Source organism: Mesoplodon mirus, assembly GCF_964341445.2.
Source record: "Mesoplodon mirus genome assembly, chromosome: 16".
NCBI lineage: Eukaryota > Metazoa > Chordata > Mammalia > Artiodactyla > Ziphiidae > Mesoplodon > Mesoplodon mirus.
Genome location: NC_138992.1, coordinates 65,358,982 through 65,375,892, shown reverse-complemented (window position 1 = coordinate 65,375,892; position 16,911 = coordinate 65,358,982). Strand labels below are relative to the sequence as shown.

The window sequence follows — 16,911 nt, the reverse complement described above, 5'->3', positions numbered from 1 at the left end:
GTGCTCCGCAACGGGAGAGGCCACAACAGTGAGAGGCCCGCGTACGGAAAAAAAAAAAAAAAAAAAAAAAAAAAGAGTCAGTTTAAAGTTTTGGAACATGATATTCCTGTGTAAGAAAGTTTAATTCTATAAAGGCAATAAGTTAGAGAAAGTACAGGAAAAAATTACGGCAATTTAGAAGTGAAATGAAGAAACACTGAGTTAGGGTGTTGAGATAGAAATGAAATAGAAGCCAGAGAGAAGAGGGGATGGATTTGGTAGAGTATTGTACCTAAGAGCTAAAACACAGGACTAGGAAAAATGAGATAATATGTAGGAAAGCACTTCTTAAACTGTAAAACATACAACTGTCATGACATACAGACATACACACATATATATTCATATGCAGTCGGCCCTCTTGGGATCTACGAGGGATTGGTTCCAGGACCCCTGAAGATACCAAAATCCACAGATGCTCAAGTCCCTTACATAAAATAGAGTAGTATTTGCAAATAACCTCCCATGTACTTTAAATAATCTCAAGATTACTTATAATCGTAAATGCTATGTAAACAGTATCTGGTCCTGCAATTCAAGCTTTGCTTTTTGGAACTTTCTGGATTTTTTTTCTGTGAATAATTTTGATCCGTGGTTGGTTGAATCTTCAGATGCTGAACCCGTGGTGACAGAGGGCAGACTGTATATGAATTCGTACTTAAATGAATAAAATAGATGTTTTCTAGATAAAAATCATAACAAAAGTTTGCATTGGGCTTTCTTTTGGGGATCAGTTATATGAGCTGATTTTTTCTTTTTGGCAAGATAGAGAAAGAGAAGCTTGCATTTGCTGACTTCACTGAACAACACACTCTTAGGGTCTTACGAGTCACCCTAGATTAGTAGGTTTCTTTGGGGGCACTTAAAGAGCAAGGCCATGTTATGGAAGGGAGGTGGTAGCTGAGATCACACATAATAATTTTTACTTAGCAAGTTTTATTTAGTGAGTTTTCAATATGTAGGATGTTTCCTTGATACATAATTGCGATATAAGATCAAAGAAATAAGAGAAAGGGATCATTTGTGGTAGCAATAAATTTTACTTACCTATGTATTTTTCCTTTTAAATAAGACATGATTTTTCTCAGGAAGTATGAAATCTTTATTTTTTATGTAATGTCAGAAGAAGATATTTTCATAATCACATGAATGTTTTATAACCGTTAGATGGATCGTGGCCTTATGAAAGCAGCGTCTGTCCTAATGTATGAATGGCTTTGTCAGTACAGTGCTAAGATGCAGGAAAATCTTCGGTTGCCTATTAACTTGTACAGGGCTTTTGTGGTTAACAGGGGGATTGCCGCACCAGAGAAGAGGCAATGATATTTGGCGTTGGACTCTGTGACAATGGATTTATGCACCATGGTAGGGATTGTTATTGTGGGAGCTTACAGATGTATTTCACTGTTTTGTTTTGTTAGGACACTGGGAATGTCTCAGTGTTCCAGGGAAGTCATCTAGAGACAAACCAGCAAGACTGTCTGGGTCTTGCCATGTGTCCCTGTTGGGTCACCACATCTGCATTCAGTGTCACTTTGGTGCCTTTGCTGAGTCTAACGACTCTTATCTACCAGTTGCCATTACTTCTCTTCTGTTTTTCTAGACTGATTCCAAAAAAGCAACAGCTTGAGCTAGAAGTTTCTAAAAAAAAAAAAAAAAAAAGCTGATATATCTCTTTGAAACTATTTTAGGTCAGACCCATGTTTTTCTTTTGAATGCCAGTATATATTAAAATGATTAAATGAGAGCATTTAATCTGAACATTTATTGTTATTTTTAGAAAAATGCTTTCAAAATATTCTCAGAGAACAAAATTATAAATCTCTGGAAAAAAATCTGTTTCTTTTTGGCTACTAATTAAAGATTGAATTTCTTTCTTGTTTGATGACTTCATTTCCCTTAAATTTGTAAAAATAATGAGACTTAGTTTTCCCTCTCTATTCATACCATCTTATAGATTCCATAAACCCAAACAATCTCTTTTCATTGTTAATATTTGCATATGTGTATAGTTGATAGCGCTTGTACCTATTTGTCAATTACACTCAGAAAGTTGTTACCTTTTTCCAAAGAAAAGAAGTACAGCAAAAGTTACAGCGATTTTGAGAGCATCCTTGGTTATCATATATTCCTTTGGGAATTCCATTACATTCTAGTGTCTCTGGACCACTGTATGAGTTGTGATAGGGGAAATATCTGTCTTTGAAGAGCCAAGAATGGAATGGAAAGAATGCCATCATTATAGGGGATTAAAACTATAATATCAACCTTCAAAGGTTTTGATTATTTTTCTCTTTAAAGTATCCAGAAGCGGCAATTTTATCTAAATATTTATTGTCAAATATTGAGTTACAGTAGGTTTTCCCTACGAAGGTCTCTGTCAGTAAAGCATAGCTAGTCCCACTCGTGCCTGGCCTTATTGATGTTCTCTCTCCCTGCCTTTACACTGACTGTTTGGTGGAGGAAAACAGTAGCAGCAGAAACACCATGTGAGTTTCGGGAAACTGCTTAGGTCATGTAGGCAAGACCTAACTCGATCTCAATTATATCCTCATTTCTCTTGTCACCTACAACTTGTGTTACCTTTTAATTTGTGGTTGGTAGTTTCGTTTGTTAATTCACGTTGCCAACCAGTCCTTCATTCAAAGGTCAATTCCTGCATACAACTAGTCAACGATTATGATTTGGACCTCTGTTAACATAATGAAATAAAAGAGCTGTCATTTTTGGTTGCCTCCTGTAAGCCAAGTTATTTACACTTATTACCTCATTTTAGTTTTGTCCAACATTATGAAGAAGGTTTTACTGCCTGCATTTTACAGGTGAGGAAACTGAAGTTCAAGGAGTTTAAGTAACCTTCCTAGTGTTGCACCCAGAATCAGTCCCAGACCTGGAATTTGAGCTCCCGGTCTGTCTTATGATAAAGCCTAACATTCTACTGTGCCCTGGGACTGCAGATCTTAGATCCCTGACTCAGTGAATCAACCTGTCTCAACAAGTAAGCTTTAGGGTATAAGGGTAGATAAGGAGAAATAGAAGATTTCTCTTTTAAGACACTTTGACAGTTGTCAGGGCCTCACTGAGTACAAATTCTTTCTATTAGTATTTAGCTTTATTATTCTTTTATTTTTTTCCAGTATGTGGGCCTCTCACTGTTGTGGCCTCTCCCGTTGTGGAGCACAGGCTCCGGACACGCAGGCTTAGCGGCCATGGCTCACGGGCCCAGCTGCTCTGTGGCATGTGGGATCTTCCCGGAGTGGGGCACGAACCTGTGTCCCCTGCATTGGCAGGCGGACTCTCAACTGCTGTGCCACCAGGGAAGCCCCCTTAGCTTTATTTTTAAAAAGGCTAACAAAACATATACCTTATATCATGAGTGCCTGGAAGCTTAGGGACTTTGGGGGGAAATATTAATGTTCAGATAAAAGGGAAGAAACTGACCTTTGCAGAAATAAGGTTATTTGAGAATAATGTTTTTACAGAAAAGAACTAGGAATTAGTGGGAACTAAAATCACTTTTCACACAGAAGACGTGTTTCTGGTTTGAAGGGTTGGAATAAAAGCGACCACAGTGGGAATTGCTCCCACACATAAGGGCAACAGTTAACCCATTTGAATTTTCCCATAATTGTGCAGGATATTAAAGACAGAAATGTTTTTGTATTTTTACTTAAAATGTTTACTACAAATTCGAAACACTGTAGGTTTCTATGTTTTGAACTGCATACACTTTTTGATTCAATATAATCTTTGACTTAAAGTTGGGTTTTAATCTGGAAAGGTGGCAGACTTGGTTAAGGAAAATAAGTTAACAATGAAAAAAATACTACTTATTTTAAAAATTCAAAATGCTTTAGGTAATAGTAATCTAAAGGAAACACTGGCTTGAAATTATAGAAAGAAATAAAAATGGGTTATTGGGATATTTGTGAATGTAACTTGTTCTAGGTAATGGGACAGGGTATTAATTTACTGAAGGGTCTGTCAGTATGGAAACTGAGGTCAATTTGGGGGTAATTGAAATAGTTTGAATCTCTCTCTGTTTCCATAGTCCTTGAAAAAAGTGAATTCAAAGATGAACCCTTACTTTTCCGCTTTTTTGCTGATGAGGAAATGGAAGGATCAAACATGAAACATCGACTGATGAAACATGATTTAAAAGTTGTAGAAAATGTTATAGCCAGATCATTATTGGTAAGTTTGTTATAGTGCTATGCAAGTTTTCTTCTTGATTAGACATTAACAGGAGATTACATAGACATGTTTGACAGTGATGCAACATATTATTTCATTCTCTTTGATTTGTAAGTTTTTTTATTGTTGTTTTATTAATAATGTTAATATTTTGCATTTCAGATTAAATCCAATGAAGGCAGCTATGGTTTTGGGTTAGAAGACAAAAATAAAGTTCCAATAATAAAGTTGGTAGAAAAGGGGTCTAATGCTGAGGTAATGTAAATTAGCATTTTTATTTAACTTTGTCCGTGACATACAAACATAAAAGTTTTAAACAAAGTGAAGTCAGCCTTTAAGTATCTTTATGGAAAATAATGTTTCTGAATAATCTTATTCTGAGGTTCTTTTAAATACTGTTGGGATTTGTGACAGAGGTTGTCTGGGTACTTAAGGATAGTGGGGGGAAGCATTGTAGAGATCTACAGCTTGAACTGTTGATCTCTTAGGAGTCCAGGTGGCTTATTCCATGTCCGATTCTAGCCTGCAGCCCTGTGGAGACTGCATAGGGTGGACTGTATTGTGTATGTCACGTGATTCTTCCATTAAATCTAGGGCTGTATCTTCTTTTTCCTATCACTTTTGATTGTCTTATTTAAGTACAATTTCCATCAGTAAAGCACATGCTTTGGTTTATTTTCTTATTGGGTTAATGCCGATAAATGTGATGAATGTACTCTCACCTTACCAGACTTTTTTTTTTTTTTTTTTTTTTTTTTGCGGTATGCGGGCCTCTCACTGTTGTGGCCTCTCCCGTTGCGGAGCACAGGCTCCGGATGCGCAGGCCCAGCGGCCATGGCTCACGGGCCCAGCCGCTCCGCGGTATATGGGATCCTCCCAGACCGGGGCACGAACCCGTATCCCCTGCATCGGCAGGCGGACTCTCAACCACTGCGCCACCAGGGAGGCCCCTTACCAGACTTTTAAACAAAGGAATCTCCTGATCATTCATTCATTCAGAAATATTTATTTAGTGCCTGTTATGTGATTAGCAGTGTTCTAGGCTCTGGTAATACAGCAGTGAACAAAACAAAGTTCTCTGCCCTCATGGAACGTACCTTCTAATGTTATAGCCCAAGTATGTCAGGTTTAAAGTATTCCTACCTCTGCCTGGCTTATAAAATGCTTAATCCTCAAGCAAATGTCTCAATATATAAATTTTTAATAAAGAATGAGAAAATGAATGAAGCATGGCTTTTAACTTTGAACCTATTTAAAGTTAGTAGCAAACGGTCACTTACCCTATTTGCTGACGCCCTAGGTCTCTGTCTTTTACCAACCTCATGCAAGACAAGGCTTTATATACAGCATATTAATTTCAAACAAAATGACTGCTCAGCCCATACTCTGTTGGTGGGCCTGGCCAACAAATGACTTTTTATTATTTTCTATGATGAGGAAATGTTTTCACCGGTCATTTTCAGAGGGTGTTCTTAGAGCCCAGCTTCATCTGACTCTGCCACCAATAAAATGCGCTCTCCCAGGTTTTCGTCCTTTGGCTGGTAACCAAAACAGTGTATAGTTTATAGGCAGTAGGGTTGGTTAAGAAGACTGGCCTGGTTGGCGTGGAAAGATAATGTCTTCCTTGTCATCTTTCCAGCATCTTGTGATCTGTGCCTGTTGGAGCTCTTCCTTGGTTCCAGGCCATTTCTCTCTCCTGCCCTGTGGTCCCCTATGCTATGTCAGGCTAGAGATGTATATTTGGTTGTTATCCATGTCTATATAGAGGTTGAAAATCTCTCAGTTATTTGGATATAGATGGAAAACACAGGCAAAAAAACTTAACCTGGGGTTTGACTGTAGTTAAAAGGATGAAATAAGAACTATAAAATATAACAGAAAAAAGGGTTACAGGAGAAGTACAGTGGTAAGTCCTGGAGGGCGGGAGGAGAATGTCAGTAGAGATGGGTGATCAAATTTAAAAGTAGGTCAAAGAGAATAACTGTGTTATCTCTTCCACAGTTCTGTATTGTGACATTGTATGAAAACATTGCAGATGTGTTAAAATGTCAAAATCTCTAAGTTCTAGACCCTTTCAGATTCTAATTCTGTGAAAAAATTGGTTTCTTATTAAAATAAAATTTGATTTTTTTTTTTTTTTTTTTTTTTTTTTTTGCTGTTTCTCTCCTAGATGGCTGGCATGGAAGTTGGGAAAAAGATTTTTGCTATTAATGGTGACCTAGTTTTTATGAGACCTTTCAATGAAGTGGATTGCTTCCTGAAATCATGCTTAAATAGCAGAAAACCTCTAAGAGTTCTTGTGAGCACAAAGCCAAGAGAGTAAGTTGTATAATTTATGTGCGTTTTTTTAAAAATTTAGACATAGATGAATAAAACAGAAAAGTTAAGAGTAAACATCTAGAATTAGGCATCTCACTGCTTGGCACATTTAAATGTCACCAACATCACTGATACTGGTCTGTAGATAATGGGAAAAAACACGTTGCTTATGATGGTTAAATGCTTGCTACTTAAATCAGGTAGTTTCAACAGAATAATATTTTCCTTTTGATGCCCCAGCTTTTCTGGTCTGGGTTGGGTTGAGTTTGAGTATGAGTGACGAAAACTAGTAGAACACTTGGCAATGAAAACTTTATTCCGCCATGTTCAGCTCTAAGAATTACAGGGACTATGAGTTGATTAGATACCATTTATGATTAAATGTTCATAGGAGATGGGATCAAACCTGGGTGACAGACACTTCCATGCTTTCATGTACTTAGTAATATGTCCATTATTTTTAAAAGATATGGCTGTCTACCTATGATTAGAAAAAAACCTTATGTTTATTATAGAAAAATTAGCGAGTACAGGTTTTTCTAAAGGAAGACATTTTCCTATAATCATATTACCCATAAATGACCATTGTTATTTTTTTGAAATTCAGTGCTAGTTGATTTTTCTAAGTATTGACACACGTACATACAATCAAGTATTTATAAAATGGGAACATGATTAATGATCTGGGGGGGGTTGAAAAAAATTAACAAGATATTATGGATATACTTGGAAAACATTAGCTTTTTGTCTGCAAATCATTGATGGTCTCGTGTTCCTGTATTAGATTTCCATGATTTGTTTAACTAATTAATTAATCGAGAGAATATATATAAAGTGCTTAGCATAATGTCTTAATGTACTATGATTATATCAGTGTTACTATTTAAAATTGAAGTGTATTATTTTAATAGTAATAAGCAACTTCATTAATTTGAAGATAAATGAAGGTTACCACTTCAGAAACAAAAAGGTTTATTTTAACTACTTATAAAAATATTCTAAGTATATATGGTATTGTATTCTTCCCTACCTTAATATATATTTTCAGCAATAGCTGGGTCCATCATTTATCTTAAGAGTTAAAGTGCAGTGTAATGGGCTAGATTCTGCAGTGTCATCAAGGTGGAGGCTTTAGCTTCTACCCACAGCTTACCAAGGGGTCTGAAGGAGTGAGAGTGACTCATTAAAGTTAGTAATTTAGGAAGACTTTGAGATACAGGGCAGCAAATAACCATGACAGTGTCTTCTCTCTAAACCTAATTATGATCTATTAGTCACCCTTTCTCCAGCCCTATCTAGGATGAGGCTTATCTAGTTGCCTACCTCTGGACAATTTGAGGGCATTTAAAAGGAAAAGGACAGACTGGAAAGGACTAAGGCAGTAGTATTCCAAAGCAATCATTAGTAAACTGAAGGCCCTCTCCATGGCCCCTTGCCCCCTGATTTAACCCAGCAGATACTTTTCACTGATCACAGACATTTCAATTTAGAGGACTTTGAAGTCATCAGCTTCAACACTGAATAGAAAGGGGCACATCCTCAGTCCTAGAATTAATTGCTAGATGAGCAGGGTTGGAACCTGGGTCTTTTGACTCTTCCCTCCGTGTTTGCTGCACAGTATCTGAAACCCGATATTTCCCATCCAGGTTCAAGCCTCTCTTTCACCATTTGCTTGCTAATTGTGTTGCTTCAACAAACTCATCCATAAAAAATGGGGATAATAAGAGTGCCTATGTCACAGAGGTGCTAAGAACATTAAACAAATCTAGGTTTGCTGGGACGAAGTGAGAGAGTGGCATGGACACATATACACTACCAAATGTAAAATAGATAGCTAGTGGGAAGCAGCTGCATAGCACAGGGAGATCAGCTAGCTCGGTGCTTTGTGTCCACCTAGAGGGGTGGGATAAGGTTGGTGGGAAGGAGACGCAAGAGGGAGGAGATATGGGGATATATGTACACGTATAGCTGATTCGCTTTGTTATACAGCAGAAACTGACACACCATTGTAAAGCAATTATACTCCAATAAAGATGTTAAAAAAAATAAAATAAATAAAATGTATTGGGCACCTGTGAGGTGCTGGGTACATTATGAAAGGTAGCATTAAATAAGAAAAAAAAAAAAAGAACCTATTCAGGTGTTCCGCACGTAGTATGTATTCCATTGATGTTATCTGTGACGCTTATCTATTCTCTCATTTTATTTTTTTTACTGCTTTATTACATCAAGAGCACATTTTACATTTTATTTCAAAACTGTTTTGAGGATGGAGTACTCAATTTTTTCCTTTTTATTTTTAATTTGTCTGAAGTATTATAACCTTTCCTTTCATACATCCGTATTCTAACATATGATTCCTATAAATCATTCTCATATTTTCTTATAATAGCTACTTATAATTTATGTAGTATCCTGTTTGGGGAGAAAAAGACAAAATACGACGGGTAAATACAACAGAGTTTTTCTTTTGAACGTAGCTGTATTTTACACTTGATAACATCAAGGAATTTTTCAGAAGGCTTTGTAGCAGATAATTTAGTGCACTTATTTTCCTACAGGAAATGAGCATTCCTCTTGTATAAATTTAATTCTTCTTTTAATCGTATAGTGGTCCCAGCAGGGGAACATGTTTTCCAAAGGTCGTTTTATGAAGAGAGCCCAGTATTATGAACAAAATGCATCTCACGGTGCTCTGTATAAATTTTGTTAAGAAAAAATATCATCATCTTCTTGAAGATTAGAGTAAGATCAGCCTTGCTTAGCAATGTAAGAAAGATAGAAGACCTTACTCAAAAAGAGTTTTGAGAGTTCACTATGAATTTTTCACAGTCCGAAAGCAACAATAATTCACCATGTCCAGAAAGCTCCAAGTTATTTCAGCAAAAGTGAACTTTCATTCGTAACATAGAGAAGCATGAGCTACCTCTACTTTTGGTTTCATGCTCAGAAGATGTATTTATTCACCTTTCTTTTCCTCGGTCAGTTTTATCTTCCATCTTCCAGTGTACCTTTGACACACAGTAGTGCCAAGGTGATGCTCAAAGGAAGCAGATACAGCCTTATCCATCAAAGTGTTTAATTAAGGACACAGGATGAATTAGTTCCGTGACCTCTGTGCCACCAATATACAGATCACTTCATAGTATGTAACCTAATTTATAATAACATTTTCAGGCTTCCCTAGAACAGACAGTTTGCATTTCTATCACGGAATGCCTGAGTGCCTGCCAGGGTTATATTTTAAATTGCGGGGCCAGCCTCTGCGTTCAGCCCTAAGGGCAGTGTATGGCTTTCTCGAGTTTTCTAGATGCGGTGTTGCTCTTTCATAGACTGCAAATAAGTGCTGTTGTACCTAACTTCTGATTCTGTCTCATGTGCCCTTGAAGTGCTGCCAACTTTTATTTCATGATTAATTCATCATCTTTTGGAAAACACTTCTGTTTCTGGGGCATCAAGGGCCATCCATCAAAATTTATTGGGTTGTATTCGTTTGTCTTTGCTCTCTCTGGCAGTTTATTTAAACTCATTTTTAGTGTTAGGATGTTCCGTCTCGTCTCGTGTTCTCTGCTTTTCATTGTTGCTTTCTGATTTCTGCCTTCCTTCCGTGGAGTAGTTCCTTTATTACTACCAGTGGGACATCCGTCCCTGATTTGCCATGACGGCTGACTCAAGGTCTCCATCTCTTCATCTTCTTTTCCATGTGGATTCATTAAAAAGACAGCTTTTCTTATTCTGGTTTACCTTTTGGTGTGTTATCCTTTTAAAATTTCACTGAATAAACACAAAAGTTAATCAAATTTGTTAAATTCTTTGGATATTGTGTTTGACAGACCTGTTCTTTAAAACCAGCTCTTTGTTGTTGCTCTTTGCTGAAGTTCCCAACAGGTAGAAACGTGTGAACCCTGTGTTTCTTTTTTTTTTTTTTGCGGCACGCGGGCCTCTCACTGCTGTGGCCCCTCCCACTGCGGAGCACAGGCTCCGGACGCGCAGGCGCAGCCGCCATTGATCACGGGCCCAGCCGCTCCGCGGGACGTGGGATCTTCCCGGACCGGGGCACAGACCCGCGTCCCCTGCATCGACAGGCGGACTCAACCACTGCGCCACCAGGGAAGCCCCCTGTGTTTCTTTTATATTAATTTAACGATGAGATTTCGCAGCGCACTGATGCCTTCTTTGTCAGAGTAAACTAAGGAGAGAAGCTTCCATTTTACTAAGTTTTTGCATAGTTCACAGCAGGGCAGTTTACCAGAGCTTTCTCTTTTCATCTCTACTGACACCCTGCAAAGTAATGTTATCATCATCTTTCCGTGGAAACTGGCTCAGTTACGGAGTTCATCCAAGTTATCCAACTATGAAGTGACTAAATCAAGATTCAAAGCGAGGTTTGTCTGACCCCAGAGCCTGTTCCTTGTTCAGGATATTCTCCACGGCGACTGTGTTCCGTGGAGGAGCTCAGGGTGACGTGCCTGCTCTGGGCCCCGGGAAGGGCACCCACCACGCTTGTCCAGCCCAGTGTCTCTCACACGGGAGACTATGATACGCATTTACTGAAGAACTGAATACAGGTGTGGACGACTATTGTTTCAACCAACTGTGGCGTTTGAAAATCATCTTACCTTATTTTTGATTGGCTTTAGGACAGTGAAAATCCCAGATTCAGCAGAGGGACTTGGCTTCCAGATCCGAGGATACGGCCCTTCGGTGGTGCATGCGGTGGGAAGAGGTGAGAAATCCATCCCGTGTGGTATCCAGCTTGCCAGCAGGTTTGGATACCCCTTGCTGAACAACAATACATTTAAAAGTGCATAATCATGTTGCTGTGAATTTTCTCACTGGTATTTCTACTGTATTAGCTCAATGGTAGTATATTCCTAAAGCAACATTTTCCAAAAAGCTCTTCAAATTGTAAGACATATTTATCATTGTTAAAAATTCATAAGAGAATGATGCTTCCCAATCTCACTTTTCTGCATGCTTTAGTTGAATCAAAGGACATAATGACTTGAAGGTTTTGTATTTTTCTCTGACAGCAAATTATTATATTTTTGTCAGCAATGCAAAGATGTGAGTGTTTGGGCTTAAGAATGATCTGTTTGCTTTATATAATGTCTGTTGCTATATGATTACTTTATTACTTTATTCTCATAAGCCATGCATTTTATAAAGCATAAAATGCATTTTAAATTAAATAATGTATGTGACCCAAAACTTGTGTTTATATTTTATTCTCTTTTTGTTTGATAGGCACATCAACATTTGATATCTCTTGTTAACATATGTACTTTTAAATTTGATGCTAACACCAATGTGATTTAAGGGAATAACTGTTAGATCCCACTTTGCTGACCGTAGTATATAAATTGCTGCTGTAGCAAGAAGGATCACTAAGCATACGAAGCCATGTGTTTATCTTAACAAGAGACAAACATGCTTTTCATTACTAAGATACGTGAACTGCAGAGCATCTTAATATGATCACTCCAGTATTAGACTGGAAAATTTTGAGAGGACATTGCTATCAGAATCAAATTTATCAAGAATCTACTAGCTAGACCCCTATTAGATTATAAAATTGCTTTCATTAGTGTATGTATGATAAAAATTAATCTTATTTCAAAACTTGTCTTTTCACTCAGAATTTTAAAACACATAGATTAACAGACATTTAAAATGTGTCCAGTAACTCATTAAAATTATAAAACTGAAATGGGATTCATTGCAAACCGAAATGGGATATTTGATACATCAAATATCTCCTTCATTTTCACTAAACCAAAAAGTAGCCAGTCCCATTATTGATACTATGAAATAGCTGAGAACCTAAGTGAAGCAAACTGTGTCTGTTTCCCTATTACAGTATCTTTTAAAGAGCAGGGTTGTATTTTGGGAACTTAATCGTAGGATAGGGCCAATTCTGGTTACTATGCTTTTTGCTTCTGAAGAGTAAAAGAAAGACTCATGTGCTTTTCCCTTGAGTGTATATTAAATATGGTATTAGTCTGTGGTTTCCTTTTGCACTGTAATTTTGCCTTAAGGAAAAGAAACTTCTTTCCCATTTTTCTTCTTCAGCCCTTTCCCATGGTCACACACTAGAGCATATCAATAATGGGACTTTCACCTGTGGAATCTACAATTCTAGTATACCAGTTTGTGACTACAGTCTCTTTTTTGGGTCTCTTACCTGGTTGCTTTAAAATTTGGTTGCTTCTTCAATAAAAAATGGTAAACAAAATTCCATTGGGACCTCCAATCTCGGGATCCTTCTCCTCTTCTCCTGGTTGATTATATCCCTCAAAGTGCCACTTCCTTCTTTAGCCAGCTTTATCCCCGTGGTGGGTCACTTCCATGACTTGTCAGCATTGTTACGGTCCTCTCATCCCTGTCTCTCAGGTGCATCCAGGGTCCTCTTGTGCTTATCCCTCAGGTGCATCCAGGCCACCTTATTTCAGCTTTGGATAAACCTAACTACATTCTTTGCTTTTTCTCCTGAGCAGCTAGGAAAAAACTATCACAGATATGGAATTAGTATCATCCCAATTCACTGTCTTGTCTTTTACTGAGCCCCTGTTACTACTCAGCAGTCTTTTTATGTGTCTGATCACCTGTCTCTTTTTCTGTTCATTATTGCCTCCTGTCCCCCATGATGACTTCTTTTTTCACCTCACAAACTTATTCAGGCTCCCAGGTATGAAGCCCTCCAAGTCCCACACCTTTTTTTTCGCACACGTTGTTGGCTGTTTTACCATCACCAATTTTTCTCCTAGTCTAGAGGAAGAGGTCTTCCGTTTTCCTCTCTGGAGTTCAAGGTTAATATCTCTACAGATATTCTGGAGCCCACCCCTTCAGATACCTCCTCTGGGGTATTACACTGTCAGATATTCCGTTTCCAGAATTTTCAACCTTTCTCTTCACTGGATTACTATAGTAGAGGCTATAAACATGCTCAGTTGTTTCTCATTGAAATAAAGAAACAAAACTGTCTTAAACTGAAGAGCAAATACAAAACCTTCCCTCTGCCTTATTTTCCTCTCTAGATCCTTGCTACACAGAGTGTGGTCCACAGACCTACAACATTGGCATCACCTGGGAGCTGGTTAGAAATGCAGAATCTCAGGCCCCATCTAAGACTTACTGAATCAGAATCTGTATTTTAACAAGATGCCCAGGTGATCTGTATGCATGTCAAAGATGGAGGCCCTTCGCTCTAGAGTAACGCTCTCAGAACTTATGTTTGTCATTCCAAACTTCCTGAAATGCTGGTCTTTATTTTGGCTGGCCCTTCCTCACTTCCTGTTTGAATTTTAGCCCAGGGATGCAGACATCTCCCCCCACCTCCTACCCGCGTCTCCAAAGGTAGCCCATGTTTTCTAAGAGTAATCATGGACTTAACTGGAAAATACGATGGACATTGAGAGTTCTTGTCTTAATTGAATATTCTGTTGCATTTATTTAAACGGACTGCTCCCGTTGGCCTAAAACGTTCATTATCTTGATTTCTGAGATGGTACTTTTCAGATTTTTCTCCTACCCCTCCTCTGCCAGCTCTTCAGCTATTGACCCCTGAACTGTTGGAACTCTCTTCTCTTCTTTGCCTTCTTGCTCTACCATAAACAATCATATTGATCCTCTTTTCTGGGGATTTCTAAATCTCTTTCTCCCGCCCAGATCTCTTGAGTTCTATAGCCTAGATCTAATTGTTTATTAAACATCTCCACCTAAATGCACCTTTGGCACCTGAAGAAACCCAGTATTATCCCCAGCTGAACTTTTTATCTATTCTCTGAAGCTGCTTTGCCTTCTGAATTCTCTCTTTATTTAAATAACTCCGTCTACTCAGCCACTGAGTCCGAAGGCACAGGAGTGATCCTGAGTGCGGGCTACAGCCTTTCTGTCAACGCCATCATCAAACATCAGAAACTTGATCTCGTTCTCCCCTTTATAACTAAAGCTACCTTAATTCCATCCTGGGAATCTGCAGTGGATGCTTGCTGTGATTTTGATTTTTGACTTCAACTCCGATGATCCATCCTCTGCATAGGCGGGGGTTGGGAGCGATCGTGTCACTTCTCTGCTTCAAATTCTTAAATGTTTTTCCTCTCACGTGTATAGTAAGGTTCACACTCAGGACTTCACGCAAAGCGCACAGAGACTTCACAACCTGCCTCTGCTTTGCTCTCCAGTCTCTCACCCACTTTCATTCTAAGCTCACACTGACTGTTCCTATGGTCCCAAGTGTCCAGGTTATTCTTGACTCAGTGCCTTTTTCAGGCTCTTTTTCTTCTTCTTCTTTTTTTAAAAAAATTTTATTGGAGTAGACCTGATTTACAGTGTTGTGTTAGCTTCAGGTGTACAGCACAGTGAATCACTTATATATATACATACATCCACTGTTTTTTAGATTCTTTTCCCATATAGGCCATTACAGAAGACTGAGTAGCGCTCCCTGGGCCCTACAGAGTCCCCTGTTCTTATTATCTATCTATTTCATATATCGTAGTATGTATGTGTCATTCCCAGTCTCCCAGGGTATCCCTCCTCCCCACCACCCCCTGGTAACCATAAGTTTGTTTTCTACATCTGTCACTCTATTTCTGTTCTGTAGCTAAGTTCAGTTGTACCCTTTTTTTTAGATTCTAGGCTGTTCTTTCTGCTGCGATTGTCCCTCCCTCCCTTAAGACTCAGCTCAATCCAGAAAAACCACTTAATATTTCTGGGAGTGAATTTTAGTGAGAAGAAATGTATACTGTCTTCTTGAATATAAATTATGTTCTTTAAGATGTTTAATAATTCCTTCATGGGAGAAATTGCTTACAAAGGAAGGCTCTTCTAACATACTTAGGATAAGTTTTATAATCATTGATGTTAATTATGTACATTGTATTTAGCAGTGGTGCTTTGTAAATGTTGATTTGCTCAGAATATCAAATAGTAATGATTGGAAGGTTCTGAAAATCTTAACTCACCTGTTAGGATATGCCACTGTATCTCTGAAAATAAATGATGGACAGTTGATGTTTTCTGATTAATTTTATTCTCCCCAAATTGTCTGGTTCCTGACCCTTTGTACGTATCCTGAACTCTTATTTCTCTTAGCAAATCCAGTCTACTTCTAGTCACTAATTGACTTGATTTTTTTCCTTAAGAATTTCTTTTAATTGTTGGCATTTTAAAAAGTGAAAGTGAATACTGTTTAAATATTTAGAGATTTTGTAGACTAAAGGAAGGTAAAAAGGCCTGTATTTCTGGCTTTCTCATTGTGCCATTATATATGCATATTTAGAAAATTAGATGGATTAGACATTTGAAAGGGAAAATAACTGATTAGCATTATAAAGGTGTCTTCACAGTATCTCTTCAAACAAATTCTTCAGGGGGTGGGAAGATATTTGTTCAACACAGTTTGAATGGCCAGGTAAAAAGCAGGAAATTTTTGAGAAGGCATTGCCGTCAAAGCCAGATTCATCAAGAACATGCTAGCTAGATGTTTATCATATTTTAAAATTGCCTTCCTTACGGTATATGGGATAAAAATGAATCATATTCCTAAAATTAGTTTTTGGCAATTTTCTCATTTGTATTTAAAGGAACTGTGGCCGCAGCCGCTGGTCTTCACCCTGGACAGTGTATCATCAAAGTAAATGGAATCAATGTCAGCAAAGAGACACACGCCAGTGTTATTGCCCATGTCACGGCCTGCAGGAAGTACAGGAGACCAACGAAGGTAAACTACCCTTGGCTGGTGTAGCTGTAATCGCAAACCTGCACAGAAGGCCCCGGGGACAGCATGGGATAGTGCCAGGGTTGTTTGTGGTTTACAGTGACAAGTTCACATTTAAGTGCAGAACTTTCAATCTCATAATGCTTGTTTTATCTGCATAATTAGTTATAATCGATTCTGCTTAAATGGCCACATTTTGCTGCTACAGTATTATCACCAGTTTAAAAAGTGCTCTGGGCTATTTTCATTTTCATTGTGATGAGTTTTCAAATAGCTAACTGTTTATCAAATTGAAATCCAAAGGCCTGAACTGTTTTCTTGACTCTTGTGATTGCCTTAGAATCTATAATGGTCAGCGTGTACCTCCGTCTGTGTATATGAATTATAAATGCTTACACTGTTTATTATAAAACTTCTGTGAAAAAGAAAAAATTATGGGTTTTATAGGGTCTGTGATTGACTGTTGGATATATTTTTATTTAGGTAGCTGGATTTAGCTTTTAAAAGAAAATACCAATATGTGTTTGCCATTACTTAAAATCTTAAGCACTGTCCTCTGATCCAAACTTTAAGTGCTATACAAAAATAAAATTAGAATCCTAATTGATAAGTAAAGCTTATTATCTCATGAGATACAA

The 16,911-nt window shown here is 37.9% G+C and overlaps 1 protein-coding gene across 3 annotated transcripts in view; it reads left to right on the top strand.

Moving 5' to 3' along the window:
• PREX2 (phosphatidylinositol-3,4,5-trisphosphate dependent Rac exchange factor 2) overlaps nucleotides 1-16,911 on the top strand; it is a 287,717-nt gene that overhangs the window by 134,409 nt on the left and 136,397 nt on the right. For all 3 annotated transcript variants that reach the window (XM_082600894.1, XM_082600893.1, XM_082600895.1), the window contains exons 15-20: nucleotides 1,332-1,404; nucleotides 4,091-4,233; nucleotides 4,396-4,488; nucleotides 6,404-6,552; nucleotides 11,193-11,278; nucleotides 16,140-16,276. In XM_082600894.1, coding sequence (XP_082457020.1) covers nucleotides 1,332-1,404; nucleotides 4,091-4,233; nucleotides 4,396-4,488; nucleotides 6,404-6,552; nucleotides 11,193-11,278; nucleotides 16,140-16,276 — 681 coding nt within the window. The remainder of the gene's footprint in view (nucleotides 1-1,331; nucleotides 1,405-4,090; nucleotides 4,234-4,395; nucleotides 4,489-6,403; nucleotides 6,553-11,192; nucleotides 11,279-16,139; nucleotides 16,277-16,911) is intronic.